General features: G+C 45.7%; 1 protein-coding gene across 3 annotated transcripts in view; it reads left to right on the top strand.

Annotated features, from left to right (window-relative positions):
- The window catches only part of EPB41L4B (erythrocyte membrane protein band 4.1 like 4B), a 143,243-nt gene that overhangs the window by 49,969 nt on the left and 67,537 nt on the right, over nt 1–25,737 (top strand). For all 3 annotated transcript variants that reach the window (XM_059925260.1, XM_059925258.1, XM_059925259.1), the window contains exons 3-14: nt 1,918–1,960; nt 2,814–2,892; nt 4,851–4,895; nt 6,724–6,776; nt 11,923–12,043; nt 13,235–13,322; nt 13,481–13,569; nt 13,865–13,934; nt 14,031–14,200; nt 16,227–16,336; nt 18,352–18,382; nt 21,607–21,640. In XM_059925260.1, the coding sequence (XP_059781243.1) occupies nt 1,918–1,960; nt 2,814–2,892; nt 4,851–4,895; nt 6,724–6,776; nt 11,923–12,043; nt 13,235–13,322; nt 13,481–13,569; nt 13,865–13,934; nt 14,031–14,200; nt 16,227–16,336; nt 18,352–18,382; nt 21,607–21,640 (933 nt within the window). The remainder of the gene's footprint in view (nt 1–1,917; nt 1,961–2,813; nt 2,893–4,850; nt 4,896–6,723; nt 6,777–11,922; nt 12,044–13,234; nt 13,323–13,480; nt 13,570–13,864; nt 13,935–14,030; nt 14,201–16,226; nt 16,337–18,351; nt 18,383–21,606; nt 21,641–25,737) is intronic.

The following is a 25,737-nucleotide window of genomic DNA, read 5'->3' as shown; positions in this document are numbered from 1 at the left end:
TAGTATGTGCAGAGTTTAGATTGCTTCTGAAAGTATCTTGACGGTCAGCAGAATGGCCTCGGATTTTGAACAGCTAGTGAGAAACCTGCTCCAGGCTGTGTTGTTCCAACATCCTAACAGCGATGTTCCACGTGCATGGAATTTACATAAAGGGATGGGAAGGTCCCTATTTGCCTCATTTAAAAAATTGTGTTGAACATTTATTTATTTCTCAAGCATCTGATAAGGGCCTGCTGGGTGCCAGGCTCTGCGTTTGGCACAGGAAACTCAAAGATGATTGAGTGCGTGGTCCCTGCCCTTCGGGGCTCGTGTTCACCTGGAGGGGCTCAGTTTCATGTTCCTAAGTGTTGCTTTCCATGGAAGTCAAGCTCCTGAGGTTCCTCAGGACTGTAGTGTCAACAACTGGGATGTTACAGAGGAACGTTTATATGAGGGAAATGGTTTTGCAATTTCCTTGGATGGGTAAGACTGAAGTGGTGTTTCTGGTGAAAACTAGAGGAAGTTGAAATGCCTTCATGGACCAGAGCAGAATTCTCTCAGGCAAATCCCCTCCTGTCTTTCCATCTTCAGTGTGGGTCATTTAAAGGGTCATGAATTTTGGTTTTAAATTTTAGAGTTTAGGGCGACAGAATGCCAAGACCTGTGTATGAGCAGAGATTTTCAACGGTGGGGCTCGTAGTCATTACTAGATTAACAGAGACTTGGTTGTAACTTGAGAAATCTCAGAAGGAAAAGGCAGTTGGTGGCTCCACTGACTAGAAGGGACTTTATAGATCAATGAGGTAAAGGGTGTTAGGTTATTTTAGGCACCTCTTTGGAAAGCTAACTCTCCCCGGGAGAAATGCTCTTAATGTGCATAAGCACAGATATTTTTTCTTTTTTTTAATTGAAGTATAGTTTATTTATAATGTGTTAGTTTCAGGTGTACAGCAAAGTGATTCAGTTATATATATATATATTTTTTCAGATTATTTTCCATTATAGGTTGTTACAAAATATTGAACATGGTTCCCTTTGCTCTACAGTAAATCTTTGTTGCTTATCTAGTTTATGTATAGTAGTTTGCATCTGTAGTTTAATCCCAAACTCCTAATTTATCCCTCTCCCCTTCCCCCTTTGGTAACCGTAAGTTTGTTTTCTATTTTTGTGAGTCTGTTTCCATTTTGTATATAGATTCATTTGTATTATTTTTTAGATTCCACATATAAGTGATATCATGTAATATTTGTCTTTCTGTGACTTACTTCACTTAGTATGATAATCTCTAGGTCCATCCATGCTGCTGCAAATGGCAGTATTTCATTCTTTTTTATGGCCGAGTAATAGTCTATTATACATACACAAACACACACACACACACATCTTCTTAAACCAGTCATCTGTTGATGGGCACTTGGCTTGGCTATTATAAATAGTGCTGCTATGAACATTGACATGCGTGTATCTTTTTGAATTAGTGTTTTCGGGTTTTTTTGGATATATACCCAGGAGTAGAATTGCTGGATCAAATGGTTCTATTTTTCGTTTTTTAAGGGACCTCCATATTGTTCTCCATAGTGGCTGCTCCAATTTACATTCCCCCCAACAGTGTATGAGGGTTCACTTTTCCCTTATCCTCTCCAGCATTTATTATTTGTAGACTTTTTGTTGATGCCCATTCTGACCCGTGTGAGGTGATACCTCGTTGTGGTTTTGATTTGCATTTGTCTCATATTTAGTGATGTTGAGCATCTTTTCATGTAGCACAGGTATTTTTATACCATTCCAAGCTGTTTGCAGATCCCCAGCCTAAGAGCTCGTGATCTGGTACAATCCCTGGTTTTAATTACTAAGGGTTGTAGGGCAGGGTAACCCCAAGGGACTGTGTAATCTTACTGATGAACTATTCCTAAGAAAAATTTTTTTTCTTTCTTTCAGCACTGGCTGGATCATTCCAAACCCATAAAAAAGCAGATGAAAAGTAAGTAAGCAGAATTTAGTTGACTACCTTCTTTTATCAGAGAGTAAACTCCTTTGCCAATGTTTTGAGGTATTACATTTTCATTAGAACTTGGGAGCATTTTCAAATGGATTCAATTTTAGGATGAGTTTTAATTTCCTAAGGCTGGCTAAATATTAGAATTTAAAATTTGAATAAGAGTTTTTAGTAGATGTTAGAAAACAGACTATGCCCTCATTTGAAATCAAACACTTCTCCCAATGAGGACTGATAAATACGCTGTTCAGAAACATGACTTTATACCTGTGACATTCATTTTCTCGTGAGTTATGAAGTAGATTCAGAGAATGGGAGAGCAGGAAGGATCTTTGACAGTCTGGTCCAGCTCTCTGATTTTATAGTTGTGGTAACCAGATTTGTTCAATGTGGTTTATGTATGAGTAATTTTTTTTTAATTTAATACTTTTAAAGTATTTTTACCGTAGTATTTTTAGATTACAGAACACTTGACTGTTTATGTGTCACTTTCCTTTAGCCCACTTAGTATTTTGTTAAAAGTTAGTATCACTTTGGAGTATCTTGGCCATCAGGGGTGAAAGTAAAAGGTTAGCTCTTAGTAATTCATCTAGATGATGAGGGTTTTTTTCCAGAATGAGATTACTAGCTAAACTATCTTTGTCAAAACCAAAGTAAGTCCATTTTAGTTTTCCAAACTAGTATTGAAAAGAACTTACTACCTTTGTATGTTCCGTTGTTACCTCCCAGAGTCCGTGGTGGATATGTTAATAGATTTAACATGTTTTTCCTTTTATCCATTCTGTGATCTTCAAAATTGGGGAAAAACATCTTCAACCTTCCATCTCCAAATGCTTAGTTGGACCTGCTTATGCTTTGCACTTTCGAGTTAAATATTATTCTTCAGAACCGAACAACCTTCGTGAAGAGTTTACAAGGTAGGACAAGATGCAAAACAAGATCCCCCTACCCACCCACACCCTGTAGCACTTGCCTTACTTACAATCCATGGCTCTTCTAAACTGTGGGTTTGCTGCTTCTTTCATCTGCTGTCTTTATATTCCGAGCAACTGTTATTAGCACTTTGTGTGTGCTTATCTCTGTATTCTGTTGAAAATCCACACTTTGCTTGACTGGACCTTTTTCTTAGTGAATCAAAATTTAAAAATTTATTTTCTTATCACGTTCCTATTTTGTTGGACCTTGGGTAAATTGGCTAGTTGGTCTATGACACTTTAGTTTTGTCTCAGATACAAAAAGAGAAGGCAAATATTAGAAGAGCATCTCTCCCTCCAAAATTGCCACCTTATTTTTTTAAGCAACTGCAAAATATTCCCTTGATTGTTACAATATCAAAGTTGTTAGAATTGCATCACGGTATCTTTCCGCCCCACTGAATTTCTTTTATAGTGTGCCTGCCCTTGCCTGTCTCTTAGACTTCAGAAATAGTGTCAAAGCAAAAGAGGCTTAAAGAACATTTTACGTGTGGACTTTCCCTCCAGCCACCCTTCTATCAGTGAGATTCTCTACTCAGGCTTCTGCTGCTTTTGATGTCCCCAGAATCTCCTTGTCATTGTCTGTGATGGACAGCTGTGGTGACATGTAAGCTTCTGGGTGATCCATGGTGGCCACTGGCTTGGAGGTGACCCCCTAAGTAATACTTTAAAGACCGACTTTATCACCATGCCCCCCCCCCCCGCCGCCGCATGGGAGCGGCCTGGGGGCTTCTGTGGTTAGGTTTTCCTATAGGAATTGGAAGTTCTGGCCACGTCAGCATTGTGTCCTCCTTGATGTGGGTACTCAGTTTAATGGTGGTTGAGCACTTCTCAGAAGTAGTAACATTCTGGAATGTACTAGAACCTTCACCACCACCCACATGTCTCCGTCACCCACATTGTCCTATATCCATTCCACAGAGAGTGACCGTGTGCATTGTTTTCAAAGTTCAAACAAATTACATTATCCTAGTGTTCCTCTTTAGAGTCCTTTATGAAGTGTGCTGCTTCTAGCTGTCATCAAAGCCAGTGATTCTTAACCAGGGTTTGTGAATCAGAAACACCCGGGAGGCTTTTGAACAAATCAGATTCCTGGGGACCACTCTTGTGTGTAAGATTCTCATTCTGTAGGTATGGAGTGGAGCGTGGGCAGCTTTGGTTTTTACAAAGCACTGTAAGTGGTTCTGATGCCCACATCCTCCTGGTAAAAAGAACACTTACTTAATCTTTTACTTCAGTGAACTGCACTTGTGTTATTTGCTGCCTTCCTCCCCATTTTCCGTTACCCCTGTGACCAGCTGCCGTCCCATTCCAGGATTTTTGTTTCCTGTGTGTGTGTGTGTGTGTGTGTCTGTGTGTGTGCGCACGTGTACTTTGTTTTTTCAAAGGCAGAGTCTGCAGTTAAACTACATCAGAAAAAAAGCCTCCAGTGGTTGCTAACTACAGTCAGCTGTAAATTTTGTGATACAATCAGCTGCAGCCTTTCTGGAATCTGCTGGTGGGCCGGCTGAGGGCCCAACGCAGTGGCTCTACCCTGCCTGTTGGATTGGACACGTTGCATGCTGCGTGTGAGCCCTGCATGCGTGTGCATGTGTGTGTGTGTCTCTCTCTCCTGGAGCCGCAAGGGCATGTGGAGGTGTCATTGGACTGTGCACTGCTCCATGTTCCATCCTCCAAGTATCTTGCGAATTCCTACATGCGCTTACCTTCCTAGCTAGATTCTGGGATGCCTTCCTGGAGACAGGAGGAGATGCTTCCACCCAAGTTCTCATTTGACTTGGACTCCCTTTTTACAATGCAGAATTCCGGGCTGAGTGTGGGGTGGGATTTGTGATGGGAAGTTGGGGAGTGGAAGCGGCTGGGGAAGTTACCCTCTGTTGACTTTTGTATATGTTTGTCAGGTACCTGTTTGTTTTACAACTCAGGCATGACATTCTTTCAGGAAAGTAAGTATGTTTTTGTTCTAACTCTTAACTCAGGATAGATCATAGTATATTTTCTAAATAATTCACCATGTGTGTTTTTTTTTAACTCTTTACCCTTGTTCCCTTTTCAAAATTCAAAAAAAGTACACCAGGCATTGTAAAGTGAGTCTAATACTTGTATCGCTGTCATCATCATCTTATTTCAAGTGATTACTATATGGCTTGAAGCATTTCCAAGAGCATTTAATATCTTAAGTGATGTGTATCTGGGAATAATTCTCTCCCTGATCACATCACTGCCCCATTCATAACGGCTTTTGTCGTATCTGCAAGCAAGATACATTATTAGTATGTATACACTGACAAGTATTTGGATCATCCAAAAGTCTCACTCATCACCATCTGCATTTAAGTAATGTAAAGAGGTTATGTTCTGATTCTAGTAGAAAGAGGTTTAGACATCTCATCTCATTTCCTTTTCCTCTCTTAAAAATGGTTTTTAAATACCAGGCCTCTGGCTATACAATGATTGTTGAGCACGGGAAGCAGTGGCACTGAAATGGTTGGTTTCACAGGCAGTATGTATTTTAAGGATATGAGATTTCAGCAGTCCTAACTTTTACAGTTGTGTCATTTTCACCAGACATATTGACTATTTTCTGTTACATGAAAAAACTAAGATATTCTGAATCTAAAAAGCAATACCTGCTATTATTGACAAGAATACATTCTGATTTTGAATGTAATCTGAAGGAGATTTAAAATGTGATTTCCGAATTTGGAAACTCTCTGTAGAATATGTGCTATGAGAATCCTAGTGGAATGTACACTATAGAACAAGTAGATTGTACAGTGTATACATTTGCCTTATTCAACCATGCAATACAGATCTTTGATTGTGTGTGTATTTCTCTCTCTCTCTCTCCATACTGTGCTCCTCATACTAAAAGCCTCTTAACTGGTGATTGTCTTTGGTCTGGAAAAATATTAATGGCGATGCCTTGCATTTGTACAGTACTTTGCAGTTTCCGTGCACATCAGCCTGATTTACTGCATTCATAGCAGAGTAGTGTTCTGGCGGCCCCAGCGTTGCCTCTACCAGCTGGCCGTCTGTGGGCAGGACACTTCAACGCCCAGTTCCTCATTTCTGCGGTGGGGATGGGGAGCACAGGCAACACCCATCCTAGGGGTTGACGCACTCGATGCATTGACCAAACTGGATAATATATGTATATGAAAAGGCTTTGAAAACTATGAAGTGCTATACCAATGTATGTCATTATTATTTTTCTAACTAAATTTGTAATAGTAAGTATGAATGGGATCACTGGATTTGTAGTAATACACCTCTGTGGCGATGCCTCAGTTATTCGATTGCTCGAGTGTATCCAGCTGTCCTGGCAATCTTAGATAGGGTGTCTGTTTATTTCTAATACTATGACCTCGTTTCAAGAAAGATTGAAGGCAGCTTCAAAAGATGCATGTACTAGACCAAGATAAAATAAGTTTAAAAATAATAAGGCAAAGGGAAGGCTTTTCATTCTGTTTCCCAAACTTCCCAGTTCTTGCCAGATTCAGTAAAATTGCCCACTCTACTTAGAGTTGAGAGGAACTATACCTAGATGGGGTTATTTTACCATATGATGAGAACTGACTTTGGGAAACAGGGAGTGTAAGTCAGCTTATTTGCATTTTTTAATGTAGACAGCAAAAATAGAAACCACCGAGAACAAAAATCATTATCTAAATATCACTACCTTCTGAGAAATGATGTTAGTGACATTTTGTATAGTTTTGAATATTAAAGTTCATATTTACAGTTAATTTCTTTTTTTTTTTTCCTTCTAAGATTGAAATGCCCATATGAAACAGCTGTGGAGTTAGCTGCTCTCTGCCTACAAGGTACATTATTCCTTAGTGGTAATTAGCATTTTAAAGTTGTTGCTTTTCATTTCAACAAATGAGAGTCTCCTATGTACCAGGCACAGTGCTCTGCTTTGGTCTCCGTCCCCAAGTAGCTTTCAGTCCCATGAGGACCTCGTGGCCGGATCACATACTCCGTGTGTACGTACAGAGTACAGTGTGGTTCCTTCAGGAAGAGAGACCTGCAGGAGGCTTGGAAGTGGAGGCTTGTCGGGGGAAGGGTAGATGGAGATGAACAGAGGAACCAAGGCACAAAGTAGAAAAGTGCAGAGAGGCACTAGCAGTTGAGTGGTGTCAGAGGGCCAAGTTCAAAAACCTGGAGCGGCGGGTGACCTTGACCCCATTTAAAGCGCATGAACTTCGCACTGTCAACATGGCGTCTTTGAAGGCTCTCGAGCGGGAGGCAGGCCTGGTCAGACGTGCATTTTAGAAAGGCCACAGTGGCTGTGATGGGGAGAAGGGATGGGGGCAAGACCAAGACTGGGGCTGGGGGTGAAGTGAGGAGGTATAGCTGTAACAAAACGAAACTAAGGCTGGGGGTTAAACACACACCCCAAAACAGCATCAGCGGTACAAGGAGAAGGACCTGGTCATTAGGCTCAGTGTTGAGAGAGGAGACAGAGATGACTCATAGGCTGCTACCAAGGATGGGAGATGGTGACAGTGAATGGTTAGAAGAAGAGTTGGGCTCCAGTGGGGGGACATCTGTGTAGGGTCTCTTGGCTGAGAGGGGCCATTGGAGCCTCTGGGAGCTTCTTGAGTCTGTAGAGATCTGGCTCCACCAGACAGGTCAGGCTGGAAGCACTGACAGGGGAGAGTCATCAGCATGTGGGTGGGAATTGGACGGTAAGAGGGTTGCCTGTCTCTCAACGTTGACTGTTCCATCTGTCTGATGCACTGGTGGATTTTTAGTTTAACATGCACAAGAAACACTTGTTAAAGTTGCCAGCACTAATTAAAAGGATACTAATGTGTAACTGCATATAAGGAATTTCATCAGCACATCGGATAGACATATATTGTGGACTCGTTTATCAGGGCTTCTATGGGATAATGAATTATGATGTATTCATTTATAACTACCAATTATTTTTGAGTGCCATAGTAAGATTTGGCTTCTGACTTTTGTATTTACCAAGTTTTAAAAGTTGATCTAAGTCTTTTCAAATTATAAAATCAGTACAGGCTTATTACAGAATATCAGGACAACAATCAGACGAGTAGAAGGAAGAAGGTAACCCACCGACCTACCCACAGACAAGCAGAGTTTCTATCTATGAGTTTGAGTTTTAAAAATGTAGTTCTGATCAGACTCATACACAAATTTTTTTGTATGATTTTCTACTTGGTAATTTTAGTACATATATTCTGTCATGTTTGTACTTATAAAGAAGGTTTTTAATGACCAGGTTACTCCCATTCCCTGATACTTCCATTCCTTAGTCACCTTTACTGCTTATTTTTTTTCATTTATATATATATATATATATATTTTTTTTTTTTTACATCTTTATTGGAGTATAATTGCTTTACATTGTTTTGTTAGTTGCTGCTGTATAACAAAGTGAATCAGCTATATGTATACGTATATCCCCGTATCCCCTCCCTCTCGCGTCTCCCTCCCTCCCACCCTCCCTATCCCACCCCTCTAGGTGGTCACAGAGCACCGAGCTGATCTCCCTGTGCTATGCGGCTGCTTCCCACTAGCTATCTATTTTACATTTGGTAGTGTATATATGTCAATGCTATCCTTTCACTTCGTCCCAGCTTACCCTTCCACTCCCAACCCCGCCCCGTGTCCTCAAGTCCATTCTCTACGTCTGCATCTTTATTCCTGTCCTGCCTCTAGGTTCATCAGAACCATTTTTGTTTTTAGATTCCATATATATGCGTTAGCATGCTGTATTTGTTTTTCTCTTTCTGACTTACTTCACTGTGTGTGACAGACTCTAGGTCCATCTCCACTTTAGTGCTTATTATCTAGTGGGGACTTGGCATATAATAGGTGCTCAGTAAGTGCAGAATGAAATTGAAGAGCCCCACCCCGCCCATGGACTTTGGCTGAAGGGCAGTCTGCCCATGTGGTCTGAAGGCACTTGTGTTGGAGGTAACCGTCTGTGCTAAATACAATGCTAAGTGCTTCACATCCATATTTTCCTGACACAGTGGTCCTTACGGTAAGTGCCATAACGATGTGCAGTGGCTTGGGGAACTTGGAAATGGACTGTCCACTTTGACCAATCTGTATTTCACCAGCTTGCCAAGTTGCATCCACCCTAGAGTTTCTGAGCTGCCAGGAGGTCATACTGTCAGGCTTGGTGGCCCAGCAGTAGATGGCAGGGTGTAGTTAATGGGATGAAAGCATCCATGTCAGACCTGGGGCCGTCAGTCCACCTGAGAGGTTTCTTCCTAAGGCCATTGGCACAACGTCCTAAATGATTAGAGGACGGCGAGGCACACATATCACCTCCCTGCCTGCCCCCAAGTGATGAAGGCATCACCCAGCTCTAGGAGAACCATTTGCCTTGCCCTGCAGCCGAGGCAGACAAGAATACCAGCTGTCATTTGAGCCCTTCTTGGAGAAATTACCTATCTGAGTTGGGACCACAACATTAGTGTAACTTAAGATGCAGTCATTATGTCAGGTACAAAGAAAAACTGAAGATGTAGACACAGAAATGGGGAAGTTTTTGTCACATTGTCTCTCCATGTCCCCTCCTCCCCCCAGCCCATCAGTAAATGCTTCTAGTTCAGCCACAAAGAAGCCGGTTTGCCTTGGACTATGAAGATCGCTAGAGAGCCTCTGTGGGTTTGCACAGTGAAAGGTTGTGTACTTCTTCCCATGCTTGAGCCTTGAATACGTGTCTTGCTGCAGTTTTCCTTGAATTGATGCCTCATGAGTTGTGATGCAGTGGCCCTGCTTGGAGGCTCTGCTCTTTGAGAACTAATTTTATGGTTGATTTGGAAATTATTTCAGGCACAAAGAAGAAGGGAGGAGGAGAATGGGATAGTCATTTGTTGTGTGTCCATGATCTTGTTTCATCTTTGTCAGTTTCCCTTTTGTGGATAAGGCATCAGAGACCCAGGACAGTTAAGTGACTTGCCCAGGTCACACAGGTAGTATATGGTCAAGTTGGGAGTCAAGCCCTCCTGCCTCTGAGCCGTTTCCACCATGCCCCACACCCTTCACAGCTGGGACCCTGGCTGCAGAGTTCAAAGACTGAGCAAAGTGTCCTCTTGCCGGCAGGTTCTTGGAAGGCAGGCAGCAAAGTGTCCCCCTTGCCTGGTCTCGGGGGAACCTCATCATTGGCTTCTCCCTCCTGTGCTTGATGATGTCAGATGCACAGTTAATCCAGTCTTGCGCAGGCACGCCAGTAAACACAGGGCTCACTTTGGCCCATGGGTGCAGGGTGGTTCATATCAAGGAGATCTCTTCCCAGACTGCCCTTCTAGCCTTGGCAGGTCCCTAGCTTCAGGGTGACATCTTGGTCAGAGGTCAGTCGTGGCCCCCAGCCTTGGGAGCCCAGCCCTCACCTTTTCTGGGCAAATATGTCACGATCTTCTTTTGTGACTTTGCCCAAGGCACCAAGCAGCTGCACATCCTGACCCAGACCACCTGGTGGTATTAGGGGTGCCATCCAGTTGAGAGCTGCAGATGAGGGGCTGCAGTCAGGTGAGGGGACAGTCACTAGGTCCCCGCCCTGTGTCAGACACCGTCTCCTGCAGTCCTCCCACCACCCCTCCGAGTATGGTATTGCCGCTTCCTCTTTTGTGGACGGGAACGTTTTAACCTCTTCTCCTGCGAGCCAACTGGAGTCCCTTTCCTGAAAGGTGGGCTCTGGGATTGGGGCTCAGAAGCCACTGGAAAGGGCTGCTGGGTCCATAGTGAGTTGCTGTCACTGGGGGTGTTTGGTCATTTGCTGGCTGGTCGGTGGGATGTCGTGTTAAGCAGTGATTCTCAGCGTATGTTCCCTGGGGACATACTGCATCAGCTGCGTCAGCATCCCCTGGGAACTTGTTAGAGATGCAAGTTTTCAGGCCTTATTCCAGACCTATGGATTTAGAACCTCCGGGGATGGGGGCCAGCAATGTGTGTTCTAACGAGCCCTCCAGGCAATTCTGGCGCATTCGAAAACCCGCTGTCGTAGATCAGTGCTTTTCAAAGTAATGTGTGCACCACCCTCCTGGGCACGTGGTGGGTTTGCTCCAGCAGGTCCAGGGTGGGGCCTGAGGTTGTGCACGGAGAGCAGGCTCCCAGGCGATGCCCACGCTGCTGGTCTGCGGACCACACTTTGTGCAGCAAGGTATCAGAGGTAATTAGAGTTCATAGCCAACAAGGTATAGAGGAACCCCTGGAGGATTCCTTTTCCTTCTGGGGTCTGCCTCCCGCACGGCAAGGGTGGGGGGAGTGGAAAGAGTGGACTTTCTCATTCATGTCCTGGAGGAATGGGCCCCCTGTGTCCTCGGGCCCTGCGTTCCCTGGGGCACTGGGGAAGAGCCAGGACCAAGCTGCGGCTTCGGGCTTTTTGCTGGGGTCGCCCGCGTGGCCGCTGCTCCTTTCTGCACAGCCGGCTCCCTCCCAGCTTCTGCCTGAGTTGCCGCAGTTGCTCCCGTGGCCCTCTCACCCCCTCCTCCCTCACTCCTCACTCCTTCCTTCTCCCTCCTGCCAGATTTTTTCTCCCTGGTTCTGCCTGTACCGAATTCTTGGTTGGTCCTCTCCAGCATTGCAGGCTCTGGAGTGCTGCTGAGACCCACCCTTAACGAGAGCCTTGTTACATGGATGTTTCTGGGTGGGTCCCCATTCCCTGCAGTTGCCTTTTATTGCAAATTCAGGCACTACAGTTTTGTGGGGGAAATGTAATCAGGGCCTCCCTGGGCTGGAGAAATAGTCGGGAGAGGGACAGTCATATGGCCCAGTGGGGAGCGCATTGGAGTCATTCATGGGGATTCTGAACGTACATGTGGGGACCGATTGGGAGTTAAATCCTCCTGAAAGCGGGGAGTTGGTTATACACGAGGGGGTACCTGTGCTGTTTACAGTCAGGCAAAGTGCCTTTGGACCTGGTGCTGCAATAACCAAAAGCATTCACTGTCTCCTGTTTTCTCCCTTTTATGAAACCTGCAGCCGAGCTTGGGGAGTGCGAGCTTCCAGAACACACACCAGAGCTTGTGTCTGAGTTTCGGTTCATTCCAAATCAGACAGAAGCGATGGAATTTGATATCTTCCAGAGATGGAAAGAGTGCAGGTACCTTGATGCTACCATCTAACATTCCGATATATGCATTTGGTCATTTATAAGCATTTGTCAGACTCTTTTATCCGATGGTAGAGTGGCTCTGTGGATGACTGTAAAATCGCAGCTCCAGCTCTTCACTTCTTTCCCTCCTGTGCTTCAGTCCTGTTTTTCAAAGGCCCACAGGACATCTCTCTTTCCAGAGATGTACAGTAAAAACCAAGCCATACTCCTATTTCTTCCTCTGAAGTACAGGGCCTGGTCCTGATTTGCTCGTTGCATAGCCAGGGACGCCATGGCCATCCCGGCCTCCTAACCAAGGCAAAGGGGTGCTGCCTTGATCCATCCGGTCCCGCACACCTGGGGCTCTGTCCATGGCCTGGACTGCTAGGGCAAACCCTTTAGAAATGTGTCCTGGGGTTCCTTACAGGGACACTCATGTTTGAGACCATGTGTTGTACAGAGTTGTATTTCAGGACACATGGTCACGACAGCTAAATCCAGCCCTGCCACTCCTCTCCTGCTTTGTCCTCTTTCCTCCCTTAGTCACCCTAGTCTAGCGGTTTTATGCCTGGATAACAGGGTCACCGCCTCTCCTCCCGCCCGGCCCATCTTCCCCAAACGCTGCCTGTGCCCAGTCACTCTTGGATTCAGAAACCGAGCGTGGTTTCCCGTTGTCCCGCAGCCATTCTGGCCCCTTTGCAGATGGAAGGTGACAGTAGCACATTCTCGTATCCCATTGAAACAACAACGTAGAAGCGGGCCGGCGGGCGGGTGTAGAGTCTTGCCCCAGTCCCTGCCACACCCCACCCACGATCCTCCCTGCACGAAGCCACTGTGAGCAGCCGTGTATCCTTCCAGCCTTTCTCCTTCGCACACACGTGCACAAATCTACCCACGCTCCTCCCTGCACGAAGCCGCTGTGAGCAGCCAGCTGTGTATCCTTCCAGCCTTTCTCCTTCGCACACGCATGCACGAATCTACACACACGGAGTCGTTTCCCTAAGCGTTCCTATTATAAGCCCTGCTCTGTCCTCTTTCCGCTCAGTTAACAGTCTGTTCTTGGAGGTCGTGTCACGTTGATGTAAATCGGTAGCCCTCATCCCTTTCATTGCCCCAAGCACCCCTTCATGTGGCCGTGCCCTTCAGGCTTGTGTGGGTGTACGCGTTGCAGTTCACATGTGTCTCGTTGGTTTTTCTAAGGGGAAAGAGCCCTGCCCAGGCGGAACTCTCCTATCTGAATAAAGCGAAGTGGCTGGAAATGTATGGGGTAGACATGCACGTTGTCAGGGTAAGAACCGTGTGCGTTTAAGTAATTGGGTTTCCCGGTGACTGAAAAACGTGTAAACAATGTGCAAACAAAGTAATGCGGTGAGGAAACTGTTTTGCATTCTGCTCTGTGACGACCTGTTAGAACCCTCTACCGACTGTGCCTTCGTTTATTTGTAGGGAAGAGATGGCTGTGAATATTCTCTTGGACTGACCCCGACAGGCATTTTAATCTTTGAAGGAGCTAACAAAATAGGCTTATTCTTTTGGTAATTTAGTTTTGTCCTATATTAAAAATGTCTTTTCCTATTTTGTGGTGGAATTATATGTGATGGGTGATTATCGAGGGATATTTGCAACACCCAGATTCATTTTTAAAACACACGTACTCTGGCATTTGTGGGTGTCTGACAATGGCAGTGGCGCTTCTGGATAATCACACTTAACGTGAATGAGTGATGCCTTGAGCAAATCTGAGCTGAAACGGTAGAAAGGAAACGGCGGTGTGATGGGTAGGCGTTGCTGCCGCAGACTGTGCTTTGAAAATGCTTTCTCTCTGGCCAGGCCGAAAATTACCAAAATGGATTTTAAAAAGAGCAAGTTGACGCTGGTGGTGGTGGAGGACGATGACCAGGTAAGCCTTGCCTCCGTTCCTCCTCCTTGCCGTGAGTAACCCTGAGTCAGTGCTCCAAGTCCCCACTCACCGGGCCCCCCGTGCTTCACCTCCGAGGGCCGGGAGCAGGAGCACACGTTCGTGTTCCGCCTGGACAGCGCCCGGACCTGCAAGCACCTGTGGAAGTGCGCCGTGGAGCACCACGCCTTCTTCCGGCTGCGGACGCCGGGAAACGGCAAGTCCAACAGATCGGACTTTATCCGACTGGGCTCTCGCTTCAGGTTCAGGTAGGCACCATTTTTACAGCACGGTCACGTGTCTTGAAGGAGGGCAGCAGTGAGGTTTTGGTGAAAGGAGCAGTGGACCTGCTGCATCTGGAGGCTTGGGTTGGACGTCCTGCCCCTGCTTCTTTCTTAGCATCTGACCTTTCATGGAGTCACCAAAGCTCTTCTAGCCTCTCCGCATCCTCATCGCTAAGATGAAGCTAATAATCACAAAATTATTAACAGCTGACATTTAGCTGGAACTGTGCTGTCTGATACAGTCGATGCGAGCTGCATGTGGCTATCTAAATTAATTCATGTTCGATACATTTCAAAATGTGGTTCCTTGGTCTCACTCACCACGCTTCAGGTGCTCGGTACGAGTGAGATCGGTGGCTGCCACATGGGGCGGTGCTGATGTAGAACACGAGCATCGTTTTGGAAAGCTCTATCGACCACACTGCTGCCCTAGAGCTTTTCATGTACCAACTCGTAACCCTCCCCATGGCCTTAATGAGATGGGTCCTCAGATTATACCCATTGTACAAATAAGGGAACTAGGTCCGGGGGGGTATATAATCTGCCCAAAGTCACAGCCAGTCGGTGGTAGAGCTGAGATTCAACCCCAGGCAGTCTGGGTCTTATGTCTTATATTTTAACCACTACTCTATCGCCCGTCACATGCCAACATCAAGAAATTTGGTGACAATTAAGAATGAGAGCAGATGTCACCGTGTGTGTGAGTGACCCAGGGCTGGGCTCAGGAATATTTGAATCTGAAAAGACCCTGAAGAAAGAGAGGTTTATTCCGATATATTTCTACTTACGTTTCTAAGACCATGTCTCTCAAAGTGCAGGAGAATTCCCTGGGTGTTTTTTTAAAATGAGGATTTAGGACCTCATCTAAGGCCTTTGTAATCAGAATCTATGGGGGGCTCACGTGTGGCTGTATGAATAAGGCCTGGGAATGTGCATTTTAAATGCACTCCCAGGGTCGATTCCTGAGGCATGTTTACAGATCTGAGAATTGCTGTTACAAGATCTAAAATTTCACATGGTTTCATAACCTCTTCCCACACATGGCATGTCCTTGAACTCTATTTAAGATGCCAAACGATTTGTTCATTTCAGATTTTTCTGCTGTGCACGGAAATGTCTGTGCACTTGTGTTTAAAGAATTGCTTGGTTTGAATGTATTTTTAAATGCTGCAGAGGGGAGTGGGGGGGACCAAGTCCTTTCTGAGAAAGAATCGACTCATGGGTCCTGCGAAGGAAGGATGGAAGGAAGATGTCATAACTGCGAAGCCTGGCAGAGACGTTGCACGGTATGCTGAAGTCTGCTGTGCTCCAAGTGAGCAGGGCCGGACTGTTGAGGTTGCCCAGGCGGGGTTTCCATCCTGGCAGGACACTCCCGTAGGACTTGGTCCAGCCCAGCGTGAGAAGGAAGGGAGTTTGGAGATGAGTTTGCCCCTTGGAGGCAGTTAAAGCAGGTGGCAAGTGGCTCCTTCCATGTGATAAATCATAAGCCGAGGGTGGCTGGACGAGGCAGTGATAGATCAGACAAAGACAGCATTGCCTCCTGGAAGCTGTAGCTGGACGTTGGGTTGATGGAGAGCCTTGGTGAAAGCAGCAGTGTTTTTCTGGGCATAGCAAGGAAAGCCAAGGTTTGGTTAAGTGGTCATTGATAACAGCCTTTTAAAAGAGTTAAATGTCTACCTAATATGTTTTATGAAAGGTATTTTATGTGTGAGTCAGTGTTCTCTTAGTCAAATATTCCAAGTACTCAGACCTGCTTGGTTTGTGCAGTCAAGTGGCTGGTACCTAAATTGCAGGTTTTGTCCTTTGGCGGAAATGTAATACAGCCTGGATTTGGCAACAGTGATTTTATTTTCAAACGGAAGGCTAAATTTAGTGTGTGTCTTTACCAAACGAGTTTGAGATAAGTTGAAATTTACATTGGAGCTCTTGGAAATAAAAGTTCACTTCCAAATACGTATAATGTACTGACATTCTGATATTGGTAGCATGCAGTGAAATGTTTGCTTTCCAGTGGCCGGACGGAATACCAGGCTACACATGGCGCCAGGTTACGAAGAACCAGCACCTTCGAGAGGAAGCCTAGTAAACGCTATCCATCCCGGAGACATTCGACATTCAAAGGTGGTGTGCTTTTCATTCTGTCTTGGAATTTTACATCATGGTTAAGTTGGTTAATAAGCCCCAAGGAGTTTGGCGAAGCAGTTTGTGAAGGAACTGTCTGCTGTTCTCTGTCGTTCTGAAGCTTTTGATAAAACCCCAGTGGGATTCTCTTGGAGGGAATCAGGCTACTCTCACCATCCAGCTGTCTTTAGTCTTTCCCATTGGATGTGTTCATTTCCTTCTCCCCCTTTTCCATATTTCTTTTCTTGTACCTCTTTGCTTCTGTTGGACCTGGGACCTTAGGGATATCATAGGTAAACATGTTTCTTGCCCGTGGAAGATGATGACATGTCTTGGAGGGAAGCAGAGTCCGTTCTCTCCTTCATCTTCCAGTTTCAATTGGGGACATCAGTCTCGCGCTAACCAGAATTCTGACCACTTCAGAGCAGAGCCAGAACTAATTAAATACTGGACTCGGGGCCCACAGTCAATCCAAGCACACCGTGCCCTTGAGTTTAGCCAGACTCCAGGATGCTTGTCCCTCCCCACCCCCCCTTTCCCGAACTCCCTGAGCTTTGTCTGTCATTTACTACTGTGGCCTCACACCTGCATGAGGCCTGGTACCCAGTTACAGGTTCAGTCAGCAGATGAGCAAGCCGGGCTCATTTCTGTTTAGACTTGGCTTCCAGATCCCATTTCCTGGCTCTCCTTTGTCCACACTTGACTGCTGCTCCATTCAGGACTATCTTGTTCTTTTACAGCAGGACCTCTGCATCTCCCCACCCCACTCTCGTTCCCTCCCACATATCATTGTACTGGCCATTTCATATGTTTTTCTTGTATAACTCAGGACTTAGTGGGCCTTTGTGGGACCTGGCACCTGTGCTTTCCCATCTAGAATCTTTAACCTTGTGTTCCCCACTGTTTCCTTCCTTTTTGAACCAACGGTGCAATAGCGTGGCAGCCAGAAACTCTCCAAAGCCATTCTTGGCTGCTTTCGTGGGGAAAAAATTGCCCAGAGCCCAAGGAATGTGGCCTCACTTTCAAGAAAGACCAGAGGTTGAGAGGGTGGGGCTGTGTCCAGGGAGGGTGACAGGTCCCTGAAGGGTGATTGATTGCAGGAACTGGGAGTGATGAGTGACGGGGTGGGACCGGGGGGTGGGGGGATGAGAAAGCTCTCTGTCCCAAGGGCTGTGTTCACCTCCCTGGGGAGCATTATTATGCTTGTGCACGCAGCCAGTTGGGTCAAAGTTGCCCAGAAACACCCCAGTCGAAGGAAGAACTTTCTGGTGGGGCCGTCCAAACATAGTGCTCCGTCTTTACAGAGTGAGCGCCCGGTCCTTGGAGGTGTACAGGCACAAAGGGAAAGGCCCCGCGGTGTGGCTGCTGCAGAGGGGAGGGTGCTTGATGCCACGAGGTGGCCTTGAGCCCTTCCAGACTCCAGGTTCCGTGCTTCTCCTCCACTTCCCTTCCTGGTCTTCATCCTCTTTCCCTCCTTTATTTTACTGACATTTTCTCCAGCCAGAGTTCCGGCATCTTTGTGAAACTTTTAACGATTTTCCGTGCTCCATTTTTCAAAAAACGAAATGGTGTCTAGGTACACAAGCTCTGCCTCTGTCCATGGCCCCTTCCGCAGACTTCACATCCCGAACCCAGTCGGAGGTGTCTGCCCCGAGCTCCCCTGCACAGGTTACTGCTTGTATTTCAGCCTGTCTTCGATCTTTCACGCCTCTGTCTCTGTGTCAAGACTGTGAGCTCCTTGAGAGCAGGGACTGTCTGTCTCTGCCTCCTAGGACTCCTGGCCCTGGGAACGAGCTCAGTGAGCAGGTTCTGAGTGAATTGGAGGGTGGGGCACAGCGGGAGGTGATTTACTTTTCCTCCAGAAAGGAGAGGTAGTCAAGATGAAGATTCTGCCTCCTGGGGTTGGGACTGAGATCACAGGAATCTCTTCCCTGATCATTGGTAACAAGTGGTAAAAATGGTAAAAAGTGGTGAAGCTCTCTAAGATGTCATACTTTTCTGTTTTTCCTTTAAAGCAAGCAACCCGATGATAGCAGCTCAGTTCTGGTAAGTGCCCCCAGAGTCCGGGTATGGCTCTGCTCTCAAATTACTGTATTTGTTTGCAATGTTGACTTTTTCCTTAATACAGTTAAATCACAGAGTGAAGCACCTGATGGTTTCCTCTCCACCCCCTTTTTCTGCTGCTTGGCTATACCGTCCACCTGGCTTTCAATAAGTACACAGCAGAATGTTCCAAGACAGTTTGTTTTTTTGGAAAACACAGATGCTTTGTTTGAGTGGCTTTGTGCTTTGTGTACTGTAACAGTGGGTGATAAAGGTGATAGGAATGTGTATGGCACAGTGTGCTAAGGGCACTGCAGGCAGTGATGGGAAAGAAAGGCCGTGCTCTTGAGAAAAAGCTCCCCGAGAACAAAAACTGGATCCGCTTAGTGACGTTCGGGTTTCATGTCATACAACGTAGAAGACCTTTATCAACACCCAGTGAAATTCCTGTAGGAAGAGAACTTGTCACAAGACTGAAACTCTAGCACCGGTGTCAACAAACTTTTTCTGTAAAGTGCCTGCTCGTAAATATTTTAGACATTGCAGGCTCTGCTGTCTCTCTCAGGACCATTCCACTCTGCCCCCGGAGCAAGAAAGCAGCATAGACAGTATGTGAATGAACGACTCCGGCCGTGTTCTGATTAAACTTTACTCACAAAAGCAGGTGGGCCAGGTTCGGCCCATGGGGCGTGGTTTGCCGCCCCCTTCTCCAGCACAGGTGGCCTTGATCTTTCCTGTACATTGGAATCACCTGCTGAGCTTTGAGACCCTCAGCCAGGCCACACCCCAGGCTAATCGAATCAGTCTCCGGCTGAGGACCTGGGCATCTGTGGTTTTAAAGCTCCCAGGTGAGTCTCGTGTGCTGCCCAAGAGGGCACTGTCCCACCTGGTGTGTACTTCTGTTTCTCTCCCCGAAACAATTGTTTTCTTACGTGAGTTTCGACCTCAGTGGACAGATGTCATGCTAGAGAATCACAGACTATATAATTGTTTCGGCCCTTGTGTCCAAGCTCCAGCCACTGGAAGCCCCATCTGGTTAGTCTCTGGTCATCCCAGGCACAGGCCTCAGGCTACTAGGGAGGGTGGTCTTTGAGGTCAGCATATCTTGGTGCGCCATACGCCCTGGGCGGTTGGTAGAGTGTGGCGTGTGGAGGCGTGGGTTAGTGATGAGGGACCAGGAGGCCTCCCGCCCAGCCCTGGCATTTCTCTAACTCAGCTCTGGGGCGGCCTTTTTCTCATCTGAAAACAAAGAGGTTGGGCTAGATCAAGTGTTTTTCGAAATTTTTTAGCTTTTGATTTTGGCCCACTAGGAGAAACCTGCCATGGAAGCCCAGTACAGAGAACAGACCAAAGCGGGGACTGCTCTGGATGACACCGAGCAGGGAGGGGAGGGCAGGGCTGGCACCTGCTGCCCGTCTCCACCCCCCACATCCCACAGGCAGCCCCAAGACACCTCCAAGGACCCCAGGGTTCTGGAGAACGTAGCTGGCCGTTGTATCACACAGCTGGAAACTCAGCCTGGCACTCTGATTGCAGACGCTGCCTGCAGTGCCATTCGGCTGGGCGTCAAATGTCTGGCTCTTCTGTCTGGGTTCAGTTCTCAGCATCTCACGAAGGGCTCCAGGGTCCTGTTGAACTGCTGTGCATCAGGCCTGGACCCCTGAGGATGGGAGGAGGTGGCAGGGATCCTGCATGGGTTAGTTTTAGGCCTGCAAGCTTGCCCTGTTTCCAGGATCCCTATGGCGGGTAGTATGCTGAAAGTATGCCTGTCAGCATGTCTTGTGTTTAATTCTCAGAGGCTTGTGAGTTACATTTCTTTCCTTTGCTAAGGAAGTGATTGTTTTGCTTGTTTGTTTTTCCCTAATAAAATTACATTTTCCTCTTAGCGTCTAGTAGAGATTATATATATTGAGAACCAAAATAAAATTAAAAAACAAATCTCCACCACACACACAAAAAAAACCCAGTAAATATACCCTTTAGGAACAAATGAGCTAATAACCACTGTTTGCAGCTGTTCAGTTGCTCTTCACAGCCTGTGGGATCTGGGGGTGGGGAAGATTTCTATGGGAGCCGGGGATGAAACCGTGCTCTGGGCGCAGAGGTGATGCCAAGAAAATAGCACCTTGCAGAGCACTTAGCCCTCCTGGTGAAATGCAGCTGGGGGTGAATCTGGCCCAGAGCCTGGCGCTGTGCACTGGCCCTCTATGAAAACTGGAACACAGGGTTATTTAGACCCTAAGCAAGACTCACAACCATGAAATGTTTTCCTCTCATTGCTGGAGGAGCAGTAAACCTTGATTTTGAACACACCACCCTAGCAACCTAGCCTGATGATTGTGCTGGGTTGGTCTGTGGTTTTTCTGGCAGATGCCGAGCTTGCATATTAAATACATTGTGTTTTGCACCAACTGTCTCCACCCATAGTTTTGACCAGAGTAGTTATACTTCAGATTCCATCAAAATAGGATCATGCATGAAGAGCCTGGAACCTTTCTGCAGGTTCTCAGAGAGCCAGTGTGGCTTAGCGGAAAGGATACCGGCCTAGGGGTTTTGCAAATGTCAATTCCGGTCTCGGCGCAGCCATGGACTAGCTAGCAAGTGTCCTAACTTCTCTGTTAGGCAACCGTTCCTTTATCTATAAAATGAGGTGGTAACATTTATTGACCTCATAGCCTTGTTGTGTGGATTAAATAATAACAGATGTGAAGTTCCCAGTACAGAACCTTACGTGGAATGAACATTCCAGAGTGGTGGCCACATCATGGCAGCATTGTTGAGAGCAGTGGGACCCACAGTGGTAGATGGTCAGAAGTAGCTGGTGGCCCTCCCTCGAGCTGGAGAAAGCTCCGGGCATCACTGGAGCTGCCTGGTACCGTGGGCCACCCGGCAATGCCAGGCCAGGCCTGGAATGGGAACTAAAATTATTTAGTTTGCCCAACTGAAAGGACCTCCTTTTTGCCACCAAAATATAACATTACAAGCACGGTTCTGGAATATTACCTACATGTTTCTATTTGTGAGCTCTAAAGTGACGAATGAGAGCTGCTATTTGGTTTCCCCAATTATATGTTCATTTAAGCTGCTAGTAACCAAAAAGAAATAGTATTTGTGAAAGTTGCTAACAGAGTAGCTAGCACCTAGGATTAGTTTACAGCTGTTAAATAAATCAGTAATAATGCCGCTTTACAACCTGTTACATTACAGTTTTTCTTTTCTTTTTTTAGCTCTAAAACAAATCCTGAAGTCCATAATTACCAGGTGAGCTATTGCTTTTAAAGGTTTTCATGTCACACGTCTTAAAGTGTCTAAATTTTCCACACTGAGCAGTCATTGCACTTATAATCAGGTTTTGAAGAAATAACAGCAGTACATGTTTTTTTGAGAAAACAGTAAGAGGAGAGCCTTCTCCCCTGACCCCTGCTTCCTCTTGGTCATCTGAGCTGCCTGTTTTTCTTAACCTTGTGCACTGGCAAGCGGCAGGGATATATGTTCTAAGTTTCTGGGTGGTCAAACACAGCCTCTCGGGGGCACTCAAGTGAGGCCATTTTTTGTCCAAGTGTGTTCTAGGCCCAGGAAACATGAGTCCCTGGAGATGTGCCCCCAGGAAAGGATGTCTTGGTCACGTGTTTGGGAAATGCTGCGTCCTTCATTCCCTTCTTGGATCTTATGGTGCCCATTGGGATGTCAAAAGTGCCGGAAAACCCTTCAAGGAAGACACGTTTTATTTTTTTAAATCCAGTGTTTCCGCAAATCATTTGACTGTTGGACAACCTTCCCACCATAAGAAAAGCTGGCTTCCCCCACCACTTTCTGTTGGTGGTGTGTTCATTTCCATCAGTGGAATAGTGGTTTCTAGAATCTGCTTTGTAAAGCACTGGGCTAGGCCTGTTGCCTGCAGAAGGAGTGGAGATGGGTTTCCATGGCTGATGTTCTGCTCTTCCACAGGATGACCATCAAGGCCCGAACCCCCTGCCTGCCCACCAGCCACTGCTGTGGGTAGCTCTCGCTGGCTGTTCGCAGCCTTCTGTAACCTGGGTCCGACTTAACTTTTCTACATTTATTGTCCCTGCTCCTTAGCGTACATCATGTGTTCAGTTCTTAGAGAATCACATCATTTTTTTTTTAACATCTTTGTTGGAGTATAATTGCTTTACAATGGTGTGTTAGTTTCTGCTGTATAACAAAGTGAATCAGCTATACGTATACATATATCCCCATATCCCCTCCCTCTTGCGTGTCCCTCCCACCCTCCCTATCCCACCCCTCTAGGTGGTCACAAAGCACCGAGCTGATCTCCCTGTGCTATGCGGCTGCTTCCCACTAGCTATCTATTTTACATTTGGTAGTGTATATATGTCCATGCCGCTCTCTCACTTTGTCCCAGCTTACCCTTCCCACTCCCCATATCCTCAAGTCCATTCTCTAGTAGGTCTGCGTCTTTATTCCCATCTTGCCCCTAGGTTCTTCATGACCTTTTTTTTGTTTTTTTTTTAGATTCCATATATATGTGTTAGCATACAGTATTTGTTTTTCTCTTTCTGACTTATTTCACTCTGTATGACAGACTCTAGGTCCGTTCACCTCACTACAAATAACTCAATTTCGTTTCTTTTTATGGCTGAGTAATATTCCATTGTATATATGTGCCACATCTCCTTTATCCATTCATCTGTCAATGGACACTTAGGTTGCTTCCATGTCCTGGCTATTGTAAATAGAGCTGCAATGAACATTGTGGTACATGACTCTTTTTGAATTATGATTTTCTCAGGGTATATGCCCAGTAGTGGGATTGCTGGGTCATATGGTAGTTCTATTTTTAGTTTTTTAAGGAACCTCCATACTGTTCTCCATAGTGGCTGTATCAATTTACATTCCCACCAACAGTGCAGGAGGGTTCCTTTTTCTCCACACCCTCTCCAGCAGTTATTGTCTGTACATTTTTTGATGCTGGCCATTCTCACTGGTGTGAGGTGATACCTCATTGTAGTTTTGATTTGCATTTCTCTAATGATTAGTGATGTTGAGCATCCTTTCATGTGTTTGTTGGCAATCTGTATGTCTTCTTTGGAGAAATGTCTATTTAGGTCTTCTGCCTATTTTTGGATTGAGTTGTTTGGTTTTTTTGGTATTGAGCTGCATGAGCTGCTTGTATATTTTGGAGATTAATCCTTTGTCAGTTGCTTCATTTGCAAATATTTTCTCCCCTTCTGAGGGTTGTCTTTTGGTCTTGTTTATGGTTTCCTTTGCTGTGCAGAAGGTTTTAAGTTTCATTAGGTCCCATTTGTTTATTTTTGTTTTTATTTCCATTTCTCTAGGAGGTGGGTCAAAAAGGATCTTGCTGTGATTTATGTCATAGAGTGTTCTGCCTATGTTTTCCTCTAAGAGTTTGATAGTGTCTGGCCTTACATTTAGGTCTTTAATCCATTTTGAGTTTATTTTTGTGTAGGATGTTAAGGAGTTTTCATTCTTTTACATGTAGCTGTCCAGTTTTCCCAGCACCACTTATTGTAGAGACTGTCTTTTCTCCATTGTATACTCTTGCCTCCTTTATCAAAAATAAGGTGACCATATGTGCGTGGGTTTATCTCTGGGCTTTCTATCCTGTTCCATTGATCTATATTTCTGTTTTTGTGCCAATACCATACTGTCTTGGTTACTGTAGCTTTGTAGTATAGTCTGAAGTCAGGGAGCCTGATTCCTCCAGCTCCGTTTTTCTTTCTCAAGATTGCTTTGACTATTCGGGGTCTTTTGTGTTTCCATACACATTGTGAAAATTTTTGTTCTAGTTCTGTGAAAAATGCCATTGGTAGTTTGACAGAGATTGCACTGAATCTGTAGATTGCTTTGGGTAGTATAGTCATTTTCACAATGTTGATTCTTCCAATCCAAGAACATAGTATATCTCTCCAACTATTTGTATCATCTTTAATTTCTTTCATCAGTGTCTTATAGTTTTCTGCATACAGGTCTTTTATCTCCTTAGGTAGGTTTATTCCTAGGTATTTTATTCTTTTTGTTGCAATGGTAAATGGGAGTGTTTCCTTAATTTCTCTTTCACATTTTTCATCATTAGGTATATAGGAACGCAAGAGGTTTCTGTGCATGAATTTTGTATCCTGCTACTTTACCAAATTCATTGATTAGCTCTAGTAGTTTTCTGGTAGCATCTTTAGGGAGAGTCACATCATTGTTGCCCCATAATTTTTTCCCACTGTTCCTTGGCCCACACTTGTCTGCTGGGAAGCTGTCACCTCCACAGAGCCTTCTCTGAGCCCCTTGATTGGAAATCACCGGCACCAGTGGTTCTCAGCCCTGCTGCATGTTAAAACCATCTGGCAAGCTTTAAAAAAATAATTGGTGCTTGGGCCTCAGCCTGGACTGGTTGAATCAGAAACTCTAGGGTGGGTGGGATCTGGGTGTTGGCAAGCTGCGGTGCCTCTCTAAGGTGGTTCTGATGAGTGGCCAGGTGGGGTCCCTGAGCTAATGATGTGTCCCTGGCTTCCCAGCTTATCACGTGCTGAGAGGCAGCATCCATGTTTGATGACCCCCTAACATGGCGGCCAGCTTTCTTGTCCTGGGCGGGTGTGAATGTCCAAGGGACACTCCTCTCCTGGGTTCCTCTGCCCTATCACCAGTCTGGTTTTGAATGTCACAATAAAACTACTCCATGATGAGTTCACTTTGGAGCCTTATTCTAATCAGTCTCTTTCTGGATCTAATCAGTCTCATTACTGTAGATACTAACTCCTTAGATGGGGGCAGGGATCCCAGTGTACGTTATCTTTACGAGACCTCCAAATTATGTTTCTGAAGAATTTTGTGATATCGCCTTCTGTACATGAATTCTTATTCCCAGTGTGCAGAACCTGGACATGACTTCCGAGTTGTAGGGAATTAGTGTAAAAAGTGCTTTGCACCTGGTAGGGGAAAGGCCAGCTTTCCTGATCTCCTTGCTGCCTTTGGGTTCTTGAATCTTCTTAGAGATTTTTTTTTTTTTTTTTTTTGTCGGACTTTCAGGTGTGAGTGGCTAGAATGTTGTTGATGGGTGATTAGCGCTTGAAGGGGAGAAAAAAAATAAAATAAACAAAGCAAAGCATTCCCAGCTCAGCGCTGCCCTTGCCCCAGCAGCCTCGCAGGTATGCCCTTTCTCTGCATTCTCTGCTCAGAGTGAACGTCAAGGCGATTGTTCATTGAAATCAAATCCATGACAACTGTTACCTGGATGTTGTTCTTCTCTTAACATCTTTGGCAACCACTGGCCCTCTGCTCCTTGCCAGCCTTTAGAGGTGCCGTGATGAGAGTAAATTGACCAGGAAGAGAACATCCTGAGAGGTGGCCCGGTAAGCATCTGA

This window comes from Balaenoptera ricei, chromosome 6 (genome assembly GCF_028023285.1).
Source record: "Balaenoptera ricei isolate mBalRic1 chromosome 6, mBalRic1.hap2, whole genome shotgun sequence".
In the NCBI taxonomy this organism is placed as follows: domain Eukaryota; kingdom Metazoa; phylum Chordata; class Mammalia; order Artiodactyla; family Balaenopteridae; genus Balaenoptera; species Balaenoptera ricei.
This window is presented reverse-complemented; position numbering and strand designations above follow the sequence as displayed.